We start from the raw sequence: 27,155 nt of genomic DNA on the forward strand, positions 1-27,155 counted from the left end.
CCAGAGGAAATCTCTGCCCCTCAAATAAAGAAATAAATCGTTAACCAAAAAAAAAAGGAAGAAGGAGGAGAAAGAAAGAAAGGAAGGAAGGAAGGAAGAAAGAAAGAAAGAAGAAAGATAGAAAGAAAGAAAGAAAGAAAGAAAGAGAAAGAAAGAAAGAAAGAAAGAAAGAAAGAAAGAAAGAAAGAAAGAAAGAAAGAAAGAAAGAAAGAAAGAAAGAAAGAAAATACAAGCAAATTTCTCTAGATTAACCACTCAGGCTTGCAGGGACAGCTCTCTCTGAAAACTCTTCTTATTCGGCCTGACTTCACAGACTGATGGTGTTGAAAGATCAAGATGGCTGCTCTGTAAGGCCACAAACATGGTCAGGTACCCATGTGTCTAGAGCTGTCTTCATTTATATATTCAGTGTTTTAGTATCTAAGAATCCCTGAAAGCAGAGTCATTCAAAATGCCAATCCCAGGGCAGACATTCGTTGCAGCAATTAAGATGTAGCTTCAGGAACCCTCATCTCATGTCAGGGTGACTGCGTCAAAATCTGACTCTGCTTCCCATCCAGCTTCCTGCTAATGCACATCCCAGGGGCAGCAGGTGGTGGCTCAAGTACTTGGGTTTATGCCATTTACAAGGGAGACACCTGGCACTTGCCTAGTCCAGTCCTGCTTGTTGCAGGTGTTTGGGATGTGAGTCAGAGAATAAAATCAATCTCTCTCTCTCTCTCCCTTCCAAATTAAAAATGAAAATATAGAGGCCAGCACTGTGGTAAAGTCACTACCTGTAGCTCCAACATCCCATCTGAGTCCTGGTTACTCCATTTCTAATCCAGCTCCCTGGTAATGTTACCTGGGAAAGCAGTAGAGGGTGGCTCAAGTGCTTTGGCCCCTGCACCCACGTGAGACCCAGATGAAACTTCTGGCTCCCGGCTTTGGTCTGGCTCAGGCCTGCCCATTGTGGCCATTTAGGGAGCCAATGGAAAATATTTCTCTCTGTCTGTTTCTTTCAGTAACTGTGTCTTACAAACAAACAAATAGATCTTTATCCAAAAAAATGAAAATATATAAATAAAATATATTATATACACATATTATATATTATATTATAAATAAAAAATTAAATGACTTCCAACTTTCACTCAACCTGGTCAGCCTTCCCTTGTAGTTTCTAAAGCAGCTTCAAACTGGACAGGAAATAACTGAAGGAGATTTTTTTTAAAAGACACAGTGAGAGAGAGAGATCTCAGTTGCTGGTTCACTCCTTCCACCTGCAGCAGCCTGGGCTGGGCCAGGCAGAAGCCAGGAGCTGGAAACTCGATCTGGGTCTCCCAAGTGGGTGTATCAGAAGGCTAACTGTTTACACCAACACTGCTGCTCCTAGGGTATACATAAGCAGAAAGTTGGACTGGAAGTAGAGTCAGGATTCAAACCCAAGCACTCTGATATAGGATACAGGCATCCAAACCACTATCTTAACTGCTGTGTCAAACAGCTATCCTAAGGAACCTTTTTTTTTTAACAACTAGATGAGATATAATCCTTACATTTCACTCACTGTACACATCAGATGGTTTTTAAAATATATTCAATTTCTATAACTACGGTTTTAGAATATCTCATAACACCAAAAAAGAAATCTTCCACCACTGGCCATCCTCCCCCATCCCAAGCCTTAGGCAACCATAAACTACATTCCATCTCTAGGTTTGTCTATTTTCAATGTTTTCAAAAGGTGGAATCACACAACACATGTCTGTCATCTGACTTCTTTTACGCAGCAAAGTGCTGAGGAACATTCTGTGCTATGGCCTTACCATATTGTTTATCCATTCACCTGCTGATGGACACAAGGGTTGCTGCTACCTCTTGGCTATCATGAATCTGATTTCTGCTGCTCTAAACACATGTGTAAAGCTTTTGTGAAGACATGCATTTTCATTTCTTTTGGGGCAGAACTGCTGGGTTATACAGTAATTCTATGTTAAACTTTCTGAGGAACCGCAGGACTTCATTCCAAAGTAGCCAGGAGGCTTTCTTATTGGGATGGGGGACACAGAAGGCAGTGGGACTCTACAGATCAAAGCAGAGGGGCCCTAGGTAGTTCTCAACAAACTCTATGTTGGCTGAGTTCCTTATAGATTACCACTCCTGGGCCCGGCACGGTGGCCTAGAGGCTAAAGTCCTCACCTTACACAGGCTGGGATCCCCTATGGGCGCCGGTTCTGGTCCTGGCAGCTCCACTTCCCAGCCAGCTCCCTGCTTGTGGCCTGGGAAAGCAGTTGAGGACGGTCCAATGCTTTGGGACCCTGCACCCGCATGGGAGACCTGGAGGAAGTTCCTGGCTCTTGGCTTTGGATTGGCACAGCACCGGCCATTGCGGTCACTTAGGAAGTGAATCATCAGATGGAGGATCTTCCTCTCTGTCTCTCCTCCTCTCTGTATATCTGACTTTGCAATAAAAATAAGTAAATCTTTAAAAATAAATATATCATTTAAAAAAAAAAGATGACCACTCCTAAACTCAATTTATAAGGCAATCAACATTGTTAGGTTTGTGCACAACCTAGATGCCTGAATTTCTTTCCTTGGAAACCAATCTTCAGCGAGGAAGGAAAAGCCTCTCTACTTTCTGGCAACCCTGAGGCCTATCTGAGGTTCACCTTCAGTACATGACTATCTGGCTCCAGAAAGAAAGGTGTGGACTTCTCAGTTCCTGGGGAGAAAGGCTGTGGCCTTCCCTCCAGGGCAGTTAGTAAACAGGAACAAAACGGGGACAGAAATTTCCAACTCTCTTATTCTTTGCAGGAGCCACAATAATTCGCACAAATTCCAAGTATATCTCCAATATATTTCAGCAAAGCCTTTACTTTGCCTTTTCTTTACTCCTAGGAGGATTGCTTACCCTAAATTCCACCTCACCTTTGCTAGTCCTTTCGGGTTAATTTCAGGCAGAGATTGTTCCTTCCTGTGTGATCTTTGCTGATTCATCCTCTATTCTTGTTTTTATGCCTACGCTAAGGCCTGTCTTTCTTTGCATCTGACCTATATTAAGTCCTTTCCAGGTGTTAAGATACAAATCAAGATTGTGCCTCTGTTCTGAACCAGTTGTTCGCAGCCCTTGGTCAGCTGTTCTACTTCCAATCCAGAACCTGCTTGTGGCCTGGGAAAGCAGCAGAGGACAGCGTGGGGACCCTGTACCCAAGAGGAGCTCTGCAAAAGGCTTCTGGATGCGAGCTTTGAACCAGCTCAGCTCTGGCCATTGCAGCCATTTGGGAGTGAACCAGTCTCTGTCTCTCGGTAAAATCCAACTTTAAAAATAAGTAAATCTAAAAAAAAAATCTGTGCATAATTTTTACATAATAGGTATTTTTGCGTTAATTTTCTGAAGATCCCCTGCAGATCTGTTGCTTTTGCATCCATAGTTTCTCCCCCTTTCCTTTCGTTTCCCTAATCAACCATTTCTGGGCTCCAACTTTTCCCTGCTCTCTGAGAACCGCAGTTACCCTCTGTAGTGCTCATGTGTTTCCTGGGGACCAGTCTTATAGATACAACTATTTACTAGAAATTTCAACCTGCTTAATCCAAAGGCACCCTAAACATGCTCTCCAGTTTGAATGTGTTGCAAACTTAATCCAAACTCGTGAGTTAATGGTATTTGGAGGCTGGGCCTTTAGGTGATTAAGATAAATGAGGTCATGAGGGTGCAGCCTAGTGCACTGAAAGGTGAGACCTGAGCTAGCATGCACGCTCTGCCCCCTCATGTGATGCTCCCTACAATCGCATGATGCAGCAAGTAGGCCCTCGCCAGATGCCAAACAGATGCTTTTGGATTTCCTTGCCTATAAAACTGTGAATCACATAAACTTCACTTCTTTGTAACCAAATTCTCCTACATGTCCTCTGTTAGCAAATACCATCAACCCCTATCACTCCTACCCTTGACTCCCTCTTTGCACTGGTTACAGTACAATTAATGCCATTCTTTCTGCCTCATGAATGGTACTCGTTGTTTTCCCTTGCATTATATCCCTTCTGCATCTGTTTGCACACTCTGGGTAGGGCTGTAGCCTCCTCTCCCTCTGTAGCTTGTCTGCAGGCCAGTCCCACAGTTCCCCTTCTAAAAAGAAACATGATTAAGTTATGCCCAATTCATGTACCAATAGTTGAACACTAGGTTTCTTCAGATCCCACACATGAGTCTTCAACAAGCTAGCCCTCCACTTCTAGAAGAACTCCCCTAATATTTCCTGAAGAGTCTGAGGGAGAATAGGATCAGGGACAAGGATATGAGGAGCTGAGTTATGGTTTTGCCAGTTCTTAGTGGGGCAAGGTCATCACCCTGTTTCACTTTCCTCACCTGGAAAATGGGCACAGCAGTGCTTGTGATTAAAGCATCGAGCTATTTCTATTAATGAAGATTCAGTACCAAAAGATGTATCTAAGACTGAGTCTGAGAATTTTGTAAATACTAGATAAAATGACCAATATCATTATCCGGCCACAGACACGCAGCTGCTATTCCATGCTCTGTTAGGTCTGGTTCTTTATTCTGAGCTCCTTTTTCTGGACATTCAACTCCAAAGGGAACCCCAACTAGAACCCCCTCCCCAGACAGTGAAATAGTCCTTCCTTTGCCAGTAGCCTGACTAAGTCTGTGGGCTTAGCAGTGTTCTGAGCGTGTGTTTGACTCCTGTGCCTCAAGTCTGACTCCTAGGGATTAGGGCTGCATCTCAATAACAGGTATCCTCCTTCCCCTAGTCCCTTGCTCAGGCCTTGCCTGAAGACGTTCCCGCTGCAGCTTTGCTGAATGAACACATCTTTATCCTTCACTTCACGGGGTCTAATGGACTCCACAGCATGTTATTGCCTCAAGCCCCTTAGATCCTGTCTTATCTGTGTGTCCTGGAAGCTCCTGGAGGAAGGCACAGCAGGCCCTGTGTGGCCCAGGCACAGCTTGGCCCAGGGCCTCATGGCAAACTCCAGGCTTTCCCTGCAGATTCCTAAAGGGGTGGACCATGCGAGCAAATGGGAGCGTCCACATTAAAGAAGCTATCCAGAGACACTTGCTCCTCAATCTTGTATAACTTATGCTTTGGAAATCATATTGATCCTGAAACCTTCTACATTCTGAGTCAAGCAAAGGGTAGTGCTCCTCCCAAGCTTCTTAGAAAGTATTGGCTTTCATGACACAATTGCAAATTTATTTCCAGGATGATCTAATTCTAATGTCATTCTCTGTCAATGACTCAAAACATTTTTCTCAAATACAATGAAAATGTCTTTCACCTGTACAATAGGTGAGGGGTGAAAAGTTAAATAGCTACATGTAAATATCATTGAGTTTAATATTTCTCATTACAACATAGGTCTAGACATTGGATGGGGTGATGACTTTCTAGAAGACAGAAGAACTTCAAGTGAAAGTAACACGTCCTCTATGTAAAATATGGAAGACAAAAGAGATAACATCAGAAAAAGTATATTAATACTAGTAATTTCACTTTGAACTCATTAATCTTTAAATAAGTTTTGCATTAAAAAATTATAGATGAGTATGCGTTTATGTTAAGGTATAGTAACTACCAAGCAATAAAGTATAACTAATTTTACAAACAATAGAATATAAGTGTTTTATATATGATCTGGATACACATAGATTAAAGAAATCTTCCTGGGACACAAACATAGGTCTTATAATTTTTCCCCTATTTATCTGTGGTTCTCTGCAATGCACTTGTATTGTATATTTAAACTAAATTAAAGATTTAGTTTAAGTAAGAAAAACATCCTTTTCATTAGAAAGCTAGACATTATTCTTAAAAATTGAGTGTTGTCATTACTTACCAAGAGACTCTCTCCAGCCACTCCTCTGTTGTTGAAAACCACACATCTAAAAATCAGGAAAATAATCCTTGTTACTTCTACACATGATGCTGGCTCACAACATCACTCTGAATTCATCTTACTGACACTGGTTTACAGCTGGAAAGGTTTGGGAAGTCTATTCTACAAATATATTTGACAATTTCATCTCAGTACACTAAAATGCCATTCTAGTTCTTTAAATTCAACATGTGAATTCAAATTAGACAACTGCATATTCAAGTACTGCTAATTTTTGAATTTTTACAGGGTTTTTTTTTTTTGCATAAAACTGGACCTCCAATCAGTGAAAATAAAACATTTTCAATGCAAGTCAAATATGAACATTTCGGTTCAATTAAAGAAAAAAACATCTGTTATTCAATATATTTGTAACATTAATTAGTATATGTTTACCTAAGAAACAGCTATTGTTCTCAAAGCTCAGCAAATTTACATGAGGTGAAATGAGGTCGCAGGCCCCTCGCACCAGCAGGGCAGGACTGCACAATTCAACTGCACAGAGTCCAACCGACTTCAGGAGGAAAGATGAACACTGTCTGGGATCCCATTTGCATCACCTTTGCAACGTTTTTTCACTATATTGCAATGGTGCTCCATGGGAGTAGCTGATTCATTATAGCAATTGGAATGTCATGCTATCATCAAAAAGTTATTCTAATTACAAAATGTATTAACCCTCACTTAATTTTATGTCAAACACAACCCTGGGTGTATACTTTTTACAAGTCTTCGACAAAATCCTGACTTGTATCTACCTAGGTTCTCATTACTTCTGCATCTATACCTCATGCAAATCGAAATTCATTTTGTGTCTACCTGTTCAATCAAGGCCATTTAAGATGCAAATTCTCTTCCTTCTTGGCGCTCCTGACCATTGTACAGGTGCTGGGCACTGATGAACTCACCACTCTACAAAATATACTCAATTCTGACTCTCATGGAGATTAGATTAACAAAGATTTACTCGTTTTAAAGGCAGAGTGATGGAGGAAGAAAAAGAGAAGAAACAGAACTTCCCTCCACTGGCTCATTCCCCAAGTATTTCTACATGGCTGTAATAGCCATGGCTGAGTTAGGAACTCCATCTGGGTCTTCCTCTGTGGCTAGCAGGAGGCCAGATACTTGGGCCATCCTTTACTATCTTCTAGATGAATTAATAGGGAACTGACTGGCGCAAGCAGCTGGATCTTGCACCAGACGCCCTGACATGGGATACAGCTTAACCCACTGCACCACAACCTAATTTATTCAGTGTGGTATTCAGGTTATATTTTTTCTTTATTTTTTTAATTGAAAGAGAGAGAGACAAAAATTTTTAATCTGCTGCTTCACTCCCCAAATGCCCACAACCGGACCTGGGCCAGGTTGAAGCCAGGAACCCAGCACTTAATTTGAGTCTTCTACATGGGAGTCAGGGATCAAAGAACTTGAGACAGCATCTGGTTTCACCCAGGACACCTATTAGCAGGAATAGGGAACTGGAAACAAAGCTGGGACTTCAGGCAGTTCAAGTCCCATTAGGCATTTTCTTTTTGAAAAGTTCTTGGTTCAAAGCATGCCAATCTTGTAACACTTTTGCTCCCAAAGTGTACATTTTTCCCCCTCCTCCTCTTCCTCTTCTTCTCCTTCTTCTTCCCCTTTTCCTCCTTCTTCTCCTTCCTCTTTTACTGGAAAGAGTTACAGAGACAGACGGTTCACTCCCAACTGGCTGCAAGAGCCATAGCTGAGTCAGTTCAATGTTGGGAGCCAGGAACTTCTTTCAGGTCACCCACAAGGATACAGGGGTCCAAGGATCTTTACCATCTTCCACTGCCTTCCCAGGCCATAAGCAGGGAGCTGGACTGGAAGTGGAACAGTCAGGACTAGAGCTGGTACCCACATGAGATGCTGGCATCATAGGCAGAAGAACAGCCTACTGTCCACCACGATGGACCTCCCCAAGAGGCATTTTACTCTCTGTGCTGTGCCAAACTCCTGCTCAAGGCATGTTTTTATAAAGCAATTCCTTCTTGTATTTGAAATATCACATAGATAATTTTTAATATGATACCTTTAAGTTAATTTTTATTCTATTGTATACTTTTATTAAGCCCAAAGGAAGGAAGAAAATGTTTTTCTAAAAAAAAAAAAAAGTCTCAGAAATCTAATTGGGGAAAAAGCTGAAAATATTGGCTTTTATTGACTTGGAGAAATTTTAAGTATACTAAGTATATGCAGAAGGCTAGAGTATACTGTTATTATTTTGCTTCTTGCATTAAAAAAAAGGCAAGATAGACTAGATACAAAGAAAATTCAAGTGAGTCACCCATATTGCATAAGTACTTAAGTCACACAGGCATAGGTGCTAAAGGTAACTGAGACCTTGAACCCTAAGGCTCCTAGTCAGCCAAGGAAGAACCACTTTTAGACTGCAAACATTAAATAAGGATCCACATGGTTCCCAGAGCAAGATGTCACCATGTGACATCCCCTGAGCACAGCCCCAGAATTAGTGCGAAGAGCAAAGGAGCATCTCCCCAAACTCCTGACACAGCAGCCTGTGCACCCTTCTTCACAACTGCAGACTGGGACATTGGCACTGGCTTGCAGGCAATTCTGGCACGTGGCTCACAGCCCAGGACTGTCTTGCTAGAGGAGAAACTGAGTGGCACTCCCTGAGGACAGTATCCAGTCATCAGCAGTCATGACAGTGGGGTGCCAGCCTTGGACAAGGGACAGAGAGGAAGAATGGGGGATGTCCTTCTGTCCCTTTCTCCTACTTCAGCTGTCAACGACAACCTGGTGCCTTGTTCTTAACACCCGCCCCCAACCCCTTTTTGTTTTACATAAGATTTATTTATTTTTTTCCACTGGCAGATGTGAGAGTCAAAGCAGGGTGCAGCATAGGCCAGGTTGGGCTACAACACCAGCCAGTTCACATTAGGGTCAGTACTGGGGGGTGTTCAGGCTGGGCTAGGAGGCAGCACCCACCAACATGAGCTGGCAGGCCAAGCTAGGCAGCACCACAAAACCTGTGGGCCTACATGTGAGCTGTGTTGGGGCAAAGCAAATGTATCCACTACTGCATGCATGAGCCAGAGTAAGTGTGGGCTAGATGGGCTTTGCCAAAACCTTGGCTAGTGGGTGTTAGGACTGGGGGCAAGTCCTGTCAGGCTAGACTGCAGAACCACCTAGAAAGTGCAAGATCCAGAGTTGGGAGTGGGTCCAGTTAAAACCAGGAAACCAGAATTGAATTCAGAACTCAGTGTGGGTGGCAAGGACTAAAAGTGCTGGAGGCAGTACCTGCTGCTTCCCAGGGTGCTCATGAGTAGGAGGTTGGAATCAGAGAGGAGCTGGGACTCAGGTCCAGGCACTCCAACATAGTATGCAGTTATCCCAAGTTGTATCTTTAACTGCTGTACCCAACACCCTTTCCTTAAGTGTTCTCTCAAAATAAGGAAAATACGAACAGGGAAAGGATGTAAAGACTAAATCAGGTGTGCAGAACTTCTAGTAATGACAGAACTTGCTAACCAGGGAAGCAGAAGTATCTCTTTTAACAAAGGTAATTAAAAGACTGCTGGGAGCACCAGAGTTTCCCAATCACTGCCCCGGGGGGAACTGCACACACAATCATCCTTGAGATGCCAGGAGAACTTGCCCCAAGGTGTAACAATCAGAAACATGCCCAGAGATAGCCATTCGTTCACTGGGAACAAAATCACCTTTCAGATGAGAAGTGCTATCACTGTGAGATGGACCCATGAGCCCTGCATTGCTCAGGGAAGGGACTGGCGAGCACATAAGTGGTCGCTCCTCCTCCCTGAGTAGCAGCAGACTCTGCCTCGGCACTCAAGCAAACCAGTGGGCAGGGCACGCAAACAAAATACATCCCTAGTGGTGCTGGCACCACAGCAAAGTAGGTTGGTCTTTCTCCTACGGCGTCAGCATTCGATATGGGCACCAGTTCAAGTCCCGGCTGTTCCACCTCTGATCCAGCTCTCTCTGTGTGGCCTGGGAAAGCAGCAGAGAATGGCCCAAAGCCTTGAGACCCTGCACCTGCATGAGAGACCTGGAGGAAGCTCCTGGTTCCTGGCTTCGGATCAGCTCAGCTCCGGCTACTGTGGCCATTTGGGGAGTTGACTGCTAAATGGAAAACCTCCTCTCTCTGTAAAATTTGTCTTTCAAATAAAAAGTAAATGAATCTTTTTAAAAAAAAAGACTAAAATGCTAGACAGAGCTTTCAACTGCTGTTTACAACAAAAGACAAAGAGTCTGAAGTTTAGAGGTTAGCCAAGTTATTAGCCTGTAATACATTATGGAAAAAATAAAACAGAATCCAGAGTCTTTAAAATTGATTAATCAAATGATCTGAAATACAATCCAAAATTACTAGACCATGAAAAAAGAGGAAAACATGACCTATATCTTATCAGAAATAAGATGCCTGATGCTAAGAAATTCTCAACTTTAGAATTGGCAGCGGAGGATTTCAAGTAGCAATTATAACTGCCTATGGATATAAAGATGGGGAGAGCTAACACACTCACAAATCAGAAGATAGAAAACCTCAGCAGAGGAAAAGAAATTATTTAAAACTGGAAAGTTGGGGGTGGGTATTTAAAAGACAAATTTACAGAGACAAGGAGAGACAGACAGAAACATCTTCAATCTGCTGGTTCACTCCCCAAATGGCTGCAAAGGCCAGAGTTGACAGCCAAGAGCCAGGAGCTTCCTGTGGATCTCCCATATGATTACAGGGGCCAAAGACTTGAGCCACCTTCCACTGCCGTCCCAGGCCATAATCAGAGAGCTGGCTTGGGAGTGAAACAGCTAGGACTAGAACTGGTGCCCATAGGGATGCTGGTACTGCTAGTGGAAGATTAGCGTGCTGGGCCACCATGCCGGCTCCCAACTAATTTTTTGAAATGTTCTACATTCAGAGTGCTCATAACTGAGGGCAGTTGCTATTCCACTATTACACATCACTGCTGGTGAGTTTGCTGTCCCAGAGTCAGAAACACATACAACAGCAAGACTCCAGCTGCCTCTTTACCTGAGCAAGACATTTCCTTCCTTCTCCTGGCTCACCAGTGCCCGGCCAGGCTCATTCCAATTTGCAGCTCCTCTCTGGATGGAATCTTCCTGGGCATAGACCTGGGCACTAACTATTTCTTTCCATCTGCCCAGACCAAATGGATGAGGCTCTTCCGGGATTCTCTTCAGGATTTCACAGCTAATGGTTCTGTAGTATTTGTTACGGGCCAGTTGCAAGTCAACACTCTTTACACATACTGCATCCAATCCTTATTGCCTCAGTACAAATGAGAGAACAAGTGCAGAGAGATATTTGATTCATCAGTGAATTCAAAGTTACTGCATGACAGAGCTGGCATGTGAATGCGGGCACAGCTGATGCAAGACTCCATTGAACCATCCCAGGATGCTGTTCTGCGCTATCTAACCTAGTAACATTCAAGCCTATTCTTCCAAAGAAAATGGGTGCTCTGAACACAGAGTACCCCTCTGAGAGCATGCCAAGTCTGACTAACAGAACAATATCCTTGGACATGTGCTAATTAAGGTATCATTCCATAGTGAAATAGCTAACAACTGGTCTCTGAGAAAATGGGGCCGTTAATCTGTGTCTGCCATACTGTATTCTAGATATCATAAATATGCTACATTTCCATTCGGTGCTAATCTCACGAACATCAGTTACTAGCTCTTTTACCAAATCTTAAAAATTCAACTGCTGGGGCTCGGCAGCGTGGCCTAGTGGCTAAGGTCCTCGCCTTGATCCCATATGGCCGCTGGTTCTAATCCCGGCGGCTCCACTTCCTCTCTGTCTCTCCTCCTCTCAGTATATCTGACTTTGTAATAAAAATGGAATAAATCTTTTAAAAAAAAATTCAACTGCTGGGCCTGGCAAGATGGCTCAATGGCTAAACCCTTCCTTTGTAAATGCCGCGATGTCATTCACATCCAACTCCCTGACTGTGGCAAGGAAAAGCAGCAGAGGATGATCCAAAGCCTCGGGTCCCTGCACCTGGGTAGGAGACCCAGAAGAAGCTCCTGACTCCTGGCCTTCAATCAGCTCAGTTTGGGCCACTGCAGCTATTTGGGGGTGAATCAGTGGATGGAAGATCTTTTTGTTTGTCTCTTCTTCTCTCTGTGGATTTGTCTTTCCAATGAAAATAAATACATCTTATTTTAAAAAAAAACTCAACTGCTTTTTAAAATAATTACTAAAATAAAAACACTGTGGTATTAGTATAAAATAATTTATTATCTAAAATGTCGCTTTGATGGGGGCTGAGGGGTCGACACTGTAGCATAGTGGGTAAGGCTGTCACCTATGGTGTTGGCATCAGTTCATGTCCTGGCTGCTTCCCTTCTGATCCAGCTCCCTACTAATAGATTGCAAAAAGCAGCAGAAGGTGGTCCAAGTGTTTGGGCCCTGCCAGCCATGTAGGAGACCCGGATGAAGCTCTTGATTTCTCGATGCAGCCTGGCCCAGTATTGACTGAGCAGCCATTTGTGGACTGAACTGGCAAATGGAAGATTTCTCTGTAACTGACTTATAAACAAACAAATAAACAAATCTATAAAATAAATTAGCAGTTGCAACCACCAGCTGATTGGGGCGATGGACTGTGCCGGGCCCTGTACTTGCTAGTACATACAAGAATCCTGTCTGGAGAGATGGTCTCCCCAAGAAACTGAAGAATCTATCTGGACAATAAGATGCTGGACTCTATGCTTGATATACACTTGCAATGAAAGAATCTTGACTGAATATGAAATGTAATACAGCAACAAGGTGGAGGAATCCATCATGAGGGGAGAGTACGGGGAGGGGTTGGGGGATTCCCAGAGCCTATGAAACTGTGTCCCAAAATGAAATGTAATTAATAAAAAATAGGGCCCGGCGGCGTGGCCTAGCGGCTAAAGTCCTCGCCTTGAAAGCCCCGGGATCCCATATGGGCGCCGGTTCTAATCCCGGCAGCTCCACTTCCCATCCAGCTCCCTGCTTGTGGCCTGGGAAAGCAGTTGAGGACGGCCCAATGCATTGGGACACTGCACCCGCGTGGGAGACCCAGAGGATGTTCCTGGTTCCCGGCATCGGATCGGCGCGCATCGGCCCGTTGCGGCTCACTTGGGGAGTGAATCATCAGACGGAAGATCTTTCTCTCTGTCTCTCCTCCTCTGTGTATATCTGGCTGTAATAAAAATGAATAAAATCTTAAAAAAAAAAAAAATAAATAAATAAAAATAAAAAATATACATATTTAAAAAAAAAAGAATCTGGTCTGGGAACACCTCAGACAAAGTCTCTTGGGATCTCCCCAGTCGAACTGCCAGACTCAGAGTCATAGCTATAAAAAGACAGAGGACAGAACAGGTCAGTCAATCGCCTCAGCCATATGTTGGCAGTGAAAAACTGGGCAAACGGAGACTCTGAGATGAAGTATGTCAATCACTGGATTCTTCAACAACCTCATCGTGCTTAGAATGGTGAGACTGGCAGCGATTCAGAACTGTTGAACTGTCAAAACCACTTGAGCAAGACCCTCGGAGCATGTCCCACATCAGGGACCTGGGGTGGGTGGGAGTCTGGGTGGGGCTTCTCTCTTTATCTCCCTCTTTACCCCAGATACATGACAAAAACAATGTGAAAATAATAGTCTTACCCACTTTGCTGTAGCTCTTGAACCTTTTTACCCTAATTAACTATCTAAAGATTGTCAAAAATATAATAAAAAATGGAAAAATAAATTAGATGGTGGGTGATCAGAGTTCATCCTTTTGCCTCACGGCTTTATTTTTTTTTTTTTTTTTAGTTTGGAGTCACATCCTTCAAGAAGTGTCTGTAGATGATCCCCTCCTCTTTTTGAAAATTTATTTATTTTTACTGGAAAGTCAGATTTACAGAGAGAAAGACAGAAGTATCTTCCACCCACTGGCTCACTCCCCAAGATCAGAGTTAAGCCAACACATAGCCAGGAGCCTTTTCTGAGCCTCCCACACAGGTGCAGGGTCCCAAGGCGTTGGGCCGTCCACTACTGCTTTCCCAGGACACAAGCAGGGAGCTGGATGGGAAGTGGAGCAGCCAGAACACAAATTGGCACCCGTATGGGATCTCAGCACGTGCAAGGTGAAGATTTAGCCACTGAGCCACTGTGCTGGGCCCCTACAGATGTTCCCTTACGGCACCTATAATGTTGCAGGAAGAGTTAAACTTCACCTAAAGCTATAGTAACCACTGTTTGTTACTTTACCTAAATTAAAAAATGCTCAGTCCAAAGCCCAAACTAGGAAATAAATATTTTAAAGCAGTCACATATTACCCTCTTTTAAAATCATCTCCCAGTTTGAGATTCTCAAAATAAAGCAATGAACAGTGGCATCCCTGCCACCATAAGCAGGCTCTATGGTGATGAGATCTTGAGCCTAAGATGGATCAGCCATTCAGTCACTACATGGGACAGTCCACACCACCTATCACGGTCCTTGGTGTGAGTCCTGGCTACCGCATTTCTGATAGGGTTTCCTGACCATGCACATCCTGACAGGCAGAAGATGATGGCTCAGGCCCTGGGGTCTCTGCCAACTATGCAGAAGAACTGCAATTCCAAGCTCCTGGCTTCAGCCTGGCCCAGCCCTAGCTGTTGCAGGTCCCTAGGGAGTGACTCAGCAGGACACTATCTGGGATGCCTGCAGCCCACATCAGCATGTCTGAGTTAGATATCTAGTCTGGCTCCTGAATCCAGCCACCTGCTACTGCAAATACAGTCAGGCAGCAGTGATAACTTAAGTAACTGGGTTTCTGCCAGCCACATGGGAGACCCAGACTGAGTATGAAGATCTCAGCTTCAGTATCTGCAAGTGTGGCCCAGCCCTAGCCATCGCAGTTGGGGGATAAATCAGTGAATGGCAGAGCCCTCTCTCTCTCTCTCTCTCTGTATGCATATATTTACAAATATATATAACATACATGTATTTACAAATATACATTATGTGTGTATATATGTATATGTATGTATGTATATATATATATATATGTAGAAAATCCCTCAACTGATTCTTTTGCTATTCTCTAACAACCCTCCTCTGTCAAACTTATTGAGCCTACAGGCCATTCTGCTCTCCCATGAATAGCCCATCCCAGTCCCCAGGAGTTCGACTTCTTCCTCAAGGTCAAATTTGCTCTGTTGGTATCAGTCACTGTGACCCCCCCCTTTTTTTAGATTTATTTATTTTTATTGCAAAGTCAGATATACAGAGAGAAGGAGAGACAGAGAGGAAGATCTTCTGTCCGATGATTCACTCCCCAAGTTAGTGCAATGGCCAGAGCTGAGCCAGTTTGAAGCCAGGAGTCAGGAACTTCCTCCAGGTCTCCCACATGGGTGCAGGGTCCCAAGGCTTTGGGCCGGCCTTGATTGCTTTCCCAGGCCACAAGCAGGGAGCTGGATAGGAAGTGGAGCTGCCGGGATTAGAGCCGGCGCCCATATGGGATCCCATCGCATTCATTGCGAGGACCTTAACCATTACACTATTGCGCCAGACCCCACTGTGCCCTTTCAATTGCATCTGAAATTGCTGATCTACTCCTTCCCTCTATAAAACGCCCTTCAGGATTATTCTTCCGCACCCCCCGCCCCCCGCCCAGGGTTATTCTGATAGTCCAGGATCTTAGTTTAGTTATCCTTGGATTTCCCCAAGGAATTGGTTCCTGGAGCTCAGCAGATTCCAAAGACTTCAAATGTTCCAGTCTGTTCAATACAACAGCACTGCACTGGCATATAACTTACTCACATTTTCCGGTATGGTGTAAATCATCTCTAGATTAGTTACAAAACGTAACACAATGTAAGTACTACACAAATGATTGTTACATGACACAGTTTAGGGAATCACAACATGAAAAATGTCTACATTACAGAAGTCTTTTCTCCCTAATATTTTCTTTAAGATTTATTTTTATTTGAAAAGTAGATTTTACAGAGAGGCCTACCATTCTCTGGTTCACTCCCCAAATAACCAAAATGGACAGAACTGAGCCAATCAAAACCAGGAGCAAGGAGCGTCTTCCAGGGCTCCAATGTGGGTGCAGGGTTTCACTTTATGGTGATTGAAACTACGGATATGGAATCTACTAATACCAAGAGCTGACTGCAGTTCCAATTCTCCAAATGGCTGGCACGCATCCTGAAAGGAAGCTGGCATTCCTCCTCTCCTTTGGTTTTTCCTTCTCCATTACCAGAATGTAGGTGAGACAGCTAGGGCTAAAGGATCTGTGGGCTATGAAGCAACAGGAAACAATGAGCATAGGTCCCGGGTACTCCAGGGCACCAGCAGAGCTGCAGTGTACCACCTTGGGCTTTCGCACAGCTCAGGAGCTAACCCGCGTCTGTTTTCAGTCACACTCACTCAGAGTTCCCCCTGGTCCTTTCTAACGCATGGTTCCCTACTTCTGCAGCCTCTCTGTCACTTTCAACTACACTCCTAGGGAATCCAGGCTCTGATGTTATACTTTACAGTTCTGAAATACTTAATAACTGCCCTAGATTTCACTGAACCTACTATTTTGTAATTCTGGATGGGTCATTTGTCTTTATATTAGTTGGAGGTAGAGTATCATGCTAAAGAAACAAAAAAAAGCCAAGATAGAAGATGATTCAGATGTTGTCAAAGCACCTGTTTCTCTCCTTATTTATTTATTTATTTATTTATTTTATTTTGCATTGCTGGAGATCATTTCAGAGAACGGGAAAATAGGTTATTATTCAAGCACGCAAAATAGTACCTATTAAGCTGTGTGACTGAATAAAGACTTTTTAAAAAGAGAAATCATAAACAAATGGATAGGATTTTCAGTAATTTACCCATCATACAGATGTAAAGTATTAGAAGAAAGAATATTTTCTCTAGTCCTCCATTGTCCATGAAAAGAGTTTCTCTCTAAACATACCCCTGGCCTCTCTCTACTCACCCTCAGGGCTTAACTGACAGGTACAGTCTGGAAGAATTTATCTGACTCAGGTCCTTTCCCCTCTCAGGGCAGGTCTACCCAAGGCAGTATTTTCTGCAATCTGCCAATCAAGAGGGACAGTGTGGGCGGGCCCAAGAGTCTCCACCAATTCTATTTACCTTTGACCTACTTAGTAAGCTCTGGTCATAATCATCTTAAAAGAACTTTGACCTAGTTTCCATCCTTTCAAACATTAATTTTGAAGTAGCAGCTCCCAACATAAAAATGTTGTTTTCCTTTTTAAAGTTTTCAGATATAAGAGAAAACCTATTTAGCACCAAGAATAAGCCCTTATGTTTCAGCTGTCCACATGTTAGGCGTTAGTTTCTGATATCTAAAATCATATATCAAGGCTGGCACTGTGACACAGTTTAGGACACTGTCTGTGATGCTGATATCCCAAATGAACATTGGTTTTGAGTCCTGGCTGCTCCACTTCTGATCTAACTCTCAGCGAATGCACCTGGGAAAGCAGTAGGAGATAACCCAAGGATTTTGGTCTCTGCAATCATCTGGATGGAGTTCCTGGCTCCTGGTTTTGGTCTGATCCAGCCATGGTCATCTTTCTCTATATCTGCCCCTCCCTCTCTCTCTGTAATTCTACCTTTCAAATAAATAAGTCTTTAAAAACAATCATACCTCACCAGTTCCCCCAGTGCTTTCACAGAATTTAGGACCCTCGTTAAACATTCAGCTCAGCACAAGCCAGCAGTGAAAGCTGGGTGGTAAGTATGCCCCAATGCTATAAGCATGTTCCTTCTGTCTACAAAACTTTCTTGTATGACAGGTACTATAATAACATCCATGCATTCCTGCATGGAAAGCAGCAAGCGGATATTTCTCAGGACTTAGAGATGCTTGTACTTGCTCTTTCAAATTATAAAACTTATTATTCTAATGACAGAAAATGAAGAAAGGAAGACAAAAAAAATTCTACAAGGCCCACTTTGCACAGAATACTAAACCAAGTTAAGTTAGATACTCTAAGGCCTCCAAAGGAGGTAAGGATATCACCGCACTGCAACGGAAGGAAATGAAGTTAAAGCACCGTGGCACTGCGAAAGCGGGAGTTCCAACATCCGAGTTCAGTCCTGGTTTCTCATCCCGCCATATTACACAGTCTTCCATAGCTCTCTTGCCTGCTGCCTCCCACACTGCAGTCTCAATGATTTCCTACTGTTTTACCATCTAAAGACGCAACCCAGACTTATACAAAATTCCATATTTTTAAAAAGATTTATTTGAAAGGCAGAGTGACACAAGAGAAAGGTGGTTCACTACCTACATGGCTACAATAGCCCCAACTGGACCAGGCCAAAGCCAGGTGTCAGGGACTTCACCTGGGTATTCCACATGATATTCAGGGGTCCAAGTGCTGGGATAATCTTCTGCAGTCTTCCAAGGTGTAGGAATCTGAATGAGAAGTGGAGTAGCCGGGACATGAACCAACACTCTGATCTGATATGGGATGCTGCCTTTGCAAGTGGCAACTTAACCCACTGTACGAAAATGCCAGCTCCCAGATCTAGTTTTCACCTTCAAGGTTTTTGAAATAATCTAGCTCTCACTGGCAGGGGAATTAAGGGGCTGGTCCCCTCGCCAGACAGCTACTCCCACTGGAGAGCGTGGGCTGGGATGGGGACAGACCAGACTAAGCAGGGCTACAACACCTGTGCGCTGCATGTGGACTAGATCAGGGAAAAGCCAGGCTGGGCTGATTATTCCTGTGGGTGCAAGCATAAATTAGAGCGGGTAAGGGATGTTTGGGCTTAGCCGCAGCATCAGCTGGCAGAAGCTGGCACTGGGGACTAATTCTGTCAAGTCAAATTACAGAACCACCTAAAGAGTGCATAAACCAGGACTGAGAGAGACCTGGGAGGGAAAAAGTGGGTTCCCCCTTCTTGGGTCACTACTTCCACGGGAGGGCATGAAAACTAGGACGGGGGCTGGGGTGGCTAGACAGAGAGGCACTCAACAACATCCATGAGGGCTGGATGGTTGAGTTGGTTAGATGGAACTAAGCTTTAATACCCAGTGACAAGTACAAGAGCCAAATGGGATGAGGGACAGACTGGTCTTCTGCTACACATACTGACAAACCAGGGTAGGGGGTGGGCCTGATGGGGGTTATTGTGGGTCGCCCCGACTAGGCTGCAGCTCCCACTGGTTGATGTAAGGGCTGAGTATGTGCTGGGCAGAACCAGACTGGACTGCAACACCCATTGGTTCCAGTGCAACTCGGGACTGAAAACAGAACCAACCCAGCAATTGCAACCACCAGCTGATCGGGGTGATGGACTGTGCCGGGCCCTGTGCTTGCTAGAACATACAAGAATCTAGTCTGGGAATACCTCAAAGTTTCTTTGGAGATCTCCCCAATTGAACTGCTGGACTCAGAACTCTAACCAAGAAAAGACAGAAGACAGAACAGGTCAATCATTCATCTCAGCTATATGTTGGCAGCGAAATATGGGGCAAACGGAGACTTTATGATGGACCATATCAATCAGTGGACGACCTCATCGAGCGAAACTGGCAGCGATTCATAACTGGAGAACTATTAAAACCACTTGAGCAAATATCTCAGAGCATGCCCCACATCCGGGACTTGGGGTGGGCGGGAAAGCGGGTGGGGCTTCTCCCTCAATATCCCCCTTTACCTTGGATACATGATGGAAACAATATGGACATAATAGTATTACCCAATTCCCTATACCCCTGAATCTTTTTTCTAAACCGTAATTAACTATGTAAAGATTGTCAACAACAATACAATAAAATAAAAAAAAAAAATTTAAAAAAGATAAAAAAAAAAAGAAATAATCTAGCTCTCTGTATTAGACTACAAAAATACATGTTTGGAAAAAAATATCACTAATTTTCATTTTATTTGAAAAGGAAAGAGATCTTCCATATGCTGGTCCACTTTCCAAATACCCACAACAGCTAAGGCTGAACCAGGCTGAAACCAGGAGACTGGAACACGGTTTTTGGATCTCTCACATGGGTAGCAGAGACTCAAGAACCTGAGGCATCATCTCCTGCCTCCTAAGGTGCACACTAGCAGGAAGCTGGAATCAAGAGAGAAGTTAACATTACAACTTGAGATGGGCATCCCAAGCAACCTCTTAAATACTGTACCAAATGCCTGCACTTACTACAAAAATATTTTGCAGTTCATCCTATCAAGAGGTAGACTGTACTCATGTTTTTCTACCCTTTGACTCTGCTTTGACCCAAAGACTATGGCAGAAAAAACATTTTGGCAGTTCACAGTTTGGGTCTCAAGAGACCTTGCAGCTTTGGTTTTTATGTTGTTGAAACCCTCTTGTATCAAATGAACAAGCTCAAGCTAAGCATGATGTTAAACGAGAACCCACAGTGAGTCACAGCTCAGAGGGTCCTAGCAGATGACAAAGGCTCCTAGATACAAGAAACCACCCTGCACAGCTCTGCCCAAATTGACAACTCACAGAATTATGAGCAGAATGGTAGCAGTTTTTAAATCATTAAATTGTGAAATTGTTTATTGCACAAAAAAATGTTATTTGATATAACATCTCTGGCCTAGATTCAGAAACTCCCTGCAGGTAAAAAAAAAAAAATCAATGAGGGAGTGGGCACTTGGTGCATATGTTCAACTGTCTCTTAGGATCCCTGAATTCCATACTGGCGTGTCTGGGTTCAAGTCGCAGCTCCATGCTCCATTCCAACTCCCTGCTAATGTGCACTCTGGAAGACATCAGATGATAGCTCAAGTACTTGGGCACTGCCACCCCCATGGAAGATCTAGATTGAATTCCTGGCTCTTGGCTTCAGCTTGGCCCATCCCTATTTGCTTATAGGTACTTAGGGAGTAAACCAGCACATGGGAGATCTCTGTGTATCTCTGTGCTTTTCAAATAAATATAACAAATAAATAATATTTTTAATATGTGGGTAGGCTTAGAGACCATTGAGCAGCTTACTGAGTATGGTTTATTCATCCACTCTGCTTCCTTCAAGGGCAGCCTCATGCAGTGTTAGAACTCCCTAGACCCAAGCACAACTTTTTAAAGCTCCTTGTAACTCCTTGTAATACCTAGCACAAAGCCCTCCTTCTATAATATATCTTCCATAAAATTTCTGAATAAGAGGAAGGATGACTTTAACCCCTAGGAAAGCTATAACCTTTCAACTGCTTTGATGCACAGTGTTGTGGTGACAGCCCTGGGAATAAAAGTTGGCAACTTTTACAAGCAATGGATCAAAGCCATGTGTGTACTGTCAACTCCAAGGCTTCTCAGACTCAGTCCTTGAGTTTCAACTACATTGTTTATAAATGCTGTTTCTAAGCCTTGGGACACAGCTCAGGCCAAATCTAGAATCAGCAATATAATTACACACAAATGGCTTGATCTGTGCCTTGGGAACATGACCGAGTTTTAGCAAAACAACTGGAACCAAACCCCATATCTAACTTAACATGAAATAAAAAAATTTCTACTACTGTTTAGTAAACTTCTAGAATACCATAATTCCGTAATTCTGGAAGACAATAATCATAGTTTCTGACACAACACTACTTCATAGACAAAACAGACTTTGCCTTTAAACGTCGGAGTTAACTTGTTAAAACTGAATTACTTACTATGGCATCCTCCGCTTTAAAATTTTACTTGTTTATTTTATTTGTATCAATTTACTCATTCTATTTGAAAGGCAGAGAGTCAGAAAGGGGTCTCTCATCTTGGCGGTCCATGCCTCAAACGTGCACAACCACCAGGGCTGGGCCAGGCCGAAGCCAGGAACTTGATCCCAGGTATGGCACAGGGTGGCGGGGACCCAGTTATGGAGCCATCACTTTCTGCCTACCAGGATGTGTGTTGGAAGGAAGCTGGGATGGTGAGCAGAGCTGGGACCCAAATCCAGGATCCAACAGGGAATGCAGGCATCCCACACAGCAGCTCGACCTCCATACCAAATGCCTCCTCCAGCTTTCCTCTTTATGTAAAGATATTCTTACCAACAGAAATTCAACATAAGTTTTTTCACTGAAACAAGTGTTCCAAGTTTAACCAAAGATAGGCCTCTAATAACAAATGACAGTGTGTTCCATGACAATAATTACCACCAATTTAAAAAAGAGTGGGACACACACATACACACACATGAGCAGGACACGCCAGTGCCTTTCACAGAAATCCTGGTTAAGATGCTAAACTGCACCTGCAACTTAAAGTTGCTAAGTCATTTGTGAAAAACAATATTACACTGTCCCAGGTGACTGAGTTGCATAATGGTTACTCAAAAACGCTGCAACATCATCTGGACACCAGCCACACGCACCTGTAGATTCATGTGGACAGGAGAGGCCTGGGTCACCTCTGGAGGAAAGAAGAACGGCCTACAGGCTGATTCCAAATAGTTCTTACACTCAAGATCTGAGTCAGGGTGACAAGATTACTGAATCCTGGACCCAAACACACAGTGGCATATGAGGGCCACTGTGTACCCACAGTGATTTACAAGTGCCACACTCACAGCATTTCCTCCATGGGGGGTCTACTGACCTTCTGATCTGGACAGGGGGGCTTACTCAATTTTCCACTGAATTTAGTTCATTCATTTATTCACCCTAAGTTTGCTGAGTGCCTACTCTGTCACGTGCCATTTGTGTGAGTGTGTGTGTGATTCAATTATGCATATTTCTGGGAGGGGAAGCAAACAAAATTAGTAAATTACAGGTTTGCTGAATGTACATACAAAATGAGAAGTATCTCTGAGACAAACATGCAGGATGAATTCAAGGATGAATGGAGAAACGTGCTTCCCCAGTACCTGTAGCCTAACTCCTCACTGAGCTGGATCATGTGGAGGATGTAGGACTCCTTGCTGGTTCCTGTGAGCCCAGGCAGCAGTAAGACAGTAGGTCTGGTGCTGGCAGCCACATAAGTCGGACTGTTTTCATTATCAAACCAGTCCAGCGAAATTTGTCCTCCATCGGCAGTCTTAATAAGTTCACTGAAAGAAATAAATTAAAACATCACTAAGTGTCCCATGTCCTAGCTGAAGTTCAGTGTTTTCATTCTATAACTATGATGATATTTAATCATTTCAAAATAACTGTTTTTCAGCATTCACTAGCACACGTACATATAAGGGAACTTCTAAAAGTTCAGGGAAACATGGAATCAAAAGACATTTATTTTGGTGCAGAGAGCTTTTGAAATCCATGCACAGTTTTTACATAATACACATTTCCATGAACTCTTTGAATATCCCTCATAGCTATGGCTGTAGATAACTCTTTTTCATTAGTTATTTCATGAAATTTATTTCTAGAACCCCTGTGAAATGCAGGGTCTAAAAGTGAACTTCAAAGTCCTTTGAATATTTATCTTCATTATTTTCTCATTATACTAAAGCACCCAGCACTTAACCCCTGTTTGATTGAGGTCACGGAAATAACTCAACAGGGAATTACAAATAAGGAAAAAGCTGATCTGACCACCTCGCCAGCTCTTTGACTCAATCATGCAATCGCCCCACCGGGGACATTCGAAAATTTGCGTATGAAACAATTTCCAGTACTTCTCATGCAGGACCCATGAACCTACAGAATTTTCTCAAACAATGCTGGTTTCAGGCAATGAAAGCAATTCCATGAAGACTAGATGACTCAGGGAATTTAGTAACAAGCACCATCTCAATCTCCACATTCCTGACGATATCTTTAACACCTCAAGGGCATGGTCATCGAGAACTGCAGTGCTTGTCAACACGAACCTACACAGTTCCCAACCCAGTGGGCGTCCTCCTCACCTTCACCCAGGTATCTATGTGAGCGAATTGGCTGGTTATCATCACTGGCGCACAGGCCAGGGACAGACATATGACAAGTGAATGACAAATTGGAAAACATAATCTCTATAGACACAGTTCCCATCCTAGAAAGAAACCATTTACACCAGGGCAGGGAAAAATTAATGCAAAAGGAAGGGCAGTGCTTGAATATTTCCTGCAGCTGGGGATGGAGTAGGGGACACCCCCTTCCACGGTCATTCTTTCCTTTTGTCCTGTTTACTTACTAAAGCTGGGACTCCCTTATCCAAGCACTGGGCCTGTGCAAAGAAAACAAAAGAAACCCTGTAGTTGGAAGTGAATGTCTGAACTTGGACCTTTACTTACTTCCTGTACTGTACCGGGGGCTTAGCTGTGATGAAAGGTCTCAGCAGGGTCTGTCCTCGACTCTCCCAGCACCACACTGTGGGGTAATATGTTTCTGTCACCACGGGACAGTGGTCCTGCAGGAAGCGGCTGAAACTCTCACCTCCAGTCACCAGTTGGGGTTTCTGAAGGGAAAGCCAGGGTCAGTGAGGGGTCCCCCAAAAGAGCAAAGTTTCTGCCCTCCCCCCCCCCGCTCCCGCGTAAACCAGGGAAGGCCCTCGCACATCATTCACAAACACACAACGGGCTGAGCTTATCAGCGCCCTCGGGAGAAACGCCCAGGAGCGGGGAGATACTCTCCAAAGTGCCACAGCACCTCCAAGCACCACGGCCGGGTCCGCGAACCGTGAGCGGGCAGCGCCTCAGCGCCGAGGTCACCTGGCTGCCGCCGGAGGACCAGCAGCCGGGGGCTTATCCCGCCGAGCGTCCAGAAGGCGCCATGGGGCAGGGCCAGCCCTCGAGAGCCGCAGGCTCGGCCCCGAGGGCCGCGGGTTGCAGCTGCTCACGGCCCTGCGCGGCGGCCAGCGCCCTCGCCTCCCTCCACCCGGTCCACGGCTCACCTTGGCAATGCTGCTCAGGTAGTAGCAAGCATAAGCGACGCTGAAACCCAAGATCAGAGACAAGCCCACCCCGGACCCGAAGAAGCCCACGCGGACTTGGTGCTCCAGGTAGAGGGAGAGCTCCCGGGAGAGCATCCGCAGGTCCATGGTGAAGCACTGCACGACCCGGAGCGCAGCACGCCGGTCGTGCGGCGAGAGGCGAGCCGCCCCTCCACTGGAGCGTCTCCTGCCGGGCGGAGCGCGGCTTCCGCCAACGGGCGCGGTCCGGGGGCCCCGGGGAGGCGTAGCCCAGCCCGCCGGTGGCCGCCGGCTCCGCCCCGGCTGCCCGGAGCCGCCCCCGCCGCCAGCCTCTCAGGAACCTTCCAGAGGCGCGGCCCCGCCGCCCGGCCGGGGAACCGGGGTCCCCAGGTCGCCGAGAGCCTCGGCGGAGCCTCCAGATCCGAGGAGAGCGTGAGCCGACTTCAGAAAAGGAATGGGCCTGGCAGCGCTGGTTCAGTCGGCCGCCGGCACCTGCCCGCCACCCCGTGACCTTGAATGACCCCGCTGAAGCGGCAGGAGGAAGCTCCAGGAAGGGGTGTTTTGGTAAACAGCGATTTAGGTGCCCAGCAAAGTGTGCCTTACGTTCAAAGATTTCGGGAGTTAATGCTCACCGTATGTTACAACAATGTACCACTCAGTGAGCAAATCCTCCCCCTCCCCCACGAAGTTTGTATTATCTGCAGAAATACAGACAGACGCATATACATGTATATATTCTAGGAGCCCTCAACGGCAGTGACATTCGTACTTGACTTTGGAGATCTGTGCATCAGAAGAGAAGCAGTTCCTGAAAGTGAATTAAAAGGTCAAGAATAAGGAGACTCCAAAATGTGCAAAGCCTGCCTGTTTGTTGCGCACTTGGTGCTGTGAGCTTACACCCTGCGGAAATCCAGTGACCGCCTGTTATACAGACAAGGAGGCGTTTAGGAAGTAGGGCCTCCTGGTTTATTTGTGGCAACATGACCAGTGGAAACACCCAGGAAGCTGAGGGAGTTAGCCGATACAGCAATCTGTCATTATGAACTCCCTTCCAGAGGTCTCCAGAATGACAAGATTTAACCTGACAAGAGAAAAGGGACGGCTTCACGTTGTACATGACTGTAAGGTACACTTACCAACTGTAAATGATGTAACTTTGCCATGGGTATAGGGGATTGGTGACAAGTGAGCCAATGACCTGGCCTTGATTTGGCCATTGCACCTTGGTGCTATCACACCCCTCAAATAATCAAATGGCCTTCATTGAGCCTTTTTCTTTCTTTCTTTTTTTTTTTTAAGATTTATTTATTTATCACAAAGTCAGATATATACAGAGAGGAGGAGAGACAGAGAGGAAGATCTTCCGTGCGATGATTCACTCCCCAAGTGAGTGCAACGGCCGGTGCACACTGATCCGAAGCCGGGAACCAGGAGCCTCTTCCAGGTCTCCCACACGGGTGCAGGAACCCAATGCATTGGGTCGTCCTCAACTGCTTTCCCAGGCCACAAGCAGGGAGCTGGCTGGGAAGTGGAGCTGCCGGGATTAGAACCGGCGCCCATATGGGATCCCGGGGCGTGTTCAAGGCGAGGACTTAAGCCGCTAGGCAACGCTGCCGGGCCCAAGCCTTTTTCTTTATTTTAAAGATCTGTAGGTTCATACTTCTGCTCTATAGAGTTGCTGAGAGAACTAAATAAAATACTGTATAAACCAGATTTTCCCTTACTTTCCTCTGATTTTAACTCATTTTCTATTCTCTGGCCTGAGTACACTCAACAAAAACAAATGCATGGGACCGAGACGATAGCCTAACGACTAAAGTCTTTGCCTTGCATACACCGGGATCCCATATGGGCTCTGGTTCTAATCCCGGCTTCCCATCCAGCTCCCTGATTCTGGCCTGGGAAATCAGTTGAGGACAGCCCAAAGCTTTGGGACCCTGCACCCACGTGGGAGACCCAAAAGAGGCTCCAGGATCCTGGCTTCAGATCAGCGCAGCTCCAGCCATTGCAACTGTTTGGAGAGTGAATCATCAGACATCTGTCTCTCCTCTCTATATATCTGACTTTGCAATAAAAATAAATAAATATTTTAAAATGCACATACTGATTGCCATGCTTGACCCCTTACATATAACACTCCTTATAATGCCTGCCAGTGGTCCTGCCTAGCAATCATGTATGTCTAATTCATTTTACCTGCATGTCTGTGTTCAGAGTAGCACCCTATGTTTTTAGAAGTGTTTATTTTAGAGCCAGGGAGAGAATGCGTGTTCGAGGGCTGGGGGAGAGAGAGAGACTGCCTGTTCCTAAATCACTCCCTGAAAGGCCCACAGTGATTAGAACTTGGCACGGCTGAACCCAAGAGCCAGGAAACCAGTCCAGGTCCCCCAGGTGAGTGGCAGGGATGGAAATACATGAGCCATCACTGCTATCTCCCAGTGATGGTTCTACACTCGCAGAAAACTCTAGACAGA

At 44.8% G+C, this 27,155-nt stretch overlaps 1 protein-coding gene across 1 annotated transcript in view; it reads right to left on the minus strand.

Moving 5' to 3' along the window:
* The window catches only part of ABHD3 (abhydrolase domain containing 3, phospholipase), a 48,670-nt gene extending 22,826 nt beyond the window's left edge, over window positions 1-25,844 (minus strand). The window contains exons 1-5 of the mRNA XM_058676775.1: window positions 25,818-25,844; window positions 24,664-25,011; window positions 24,065-24,228; window positions 22,715-22,897; window positions 5,839-5,884 (exon numbers count right to left, since the gene is read on the minus strand). Coding sequence (XP_058532758.1) covers window positions 5,839-5,884; window positions 22,715-22,897; window positions 24,065-24,228; window positions 24,664-25,011; window positions 25,818-25,844 — 768 coding nt within the window. The remainder of the gene's footprint in view (window positions 1-5,838; window positions 5,885-22,714; window positions 22,898-24,064; window positions 24,229-24,663; window positions 25,012-25,817) is intronic.
* Between the last annotated feature and the right edge of the window lie 1,311 nt (window positions 25,845-27,155).

The sequence above is a fragment of the Ochotona princeps genome, chromosome 18 (genome assembly GCF_030435755.1).
Source record: "Ochotona princeps isolate mOchPri1 chromosome 18, mOchPri1.hap1, whole genome shotgun sequence".
NCBI lineage: Eukaryota > Metazoa > Chordata > Mammalia > Lagomorpha > Ochotonidae > Ochotona > Ochotona princeps.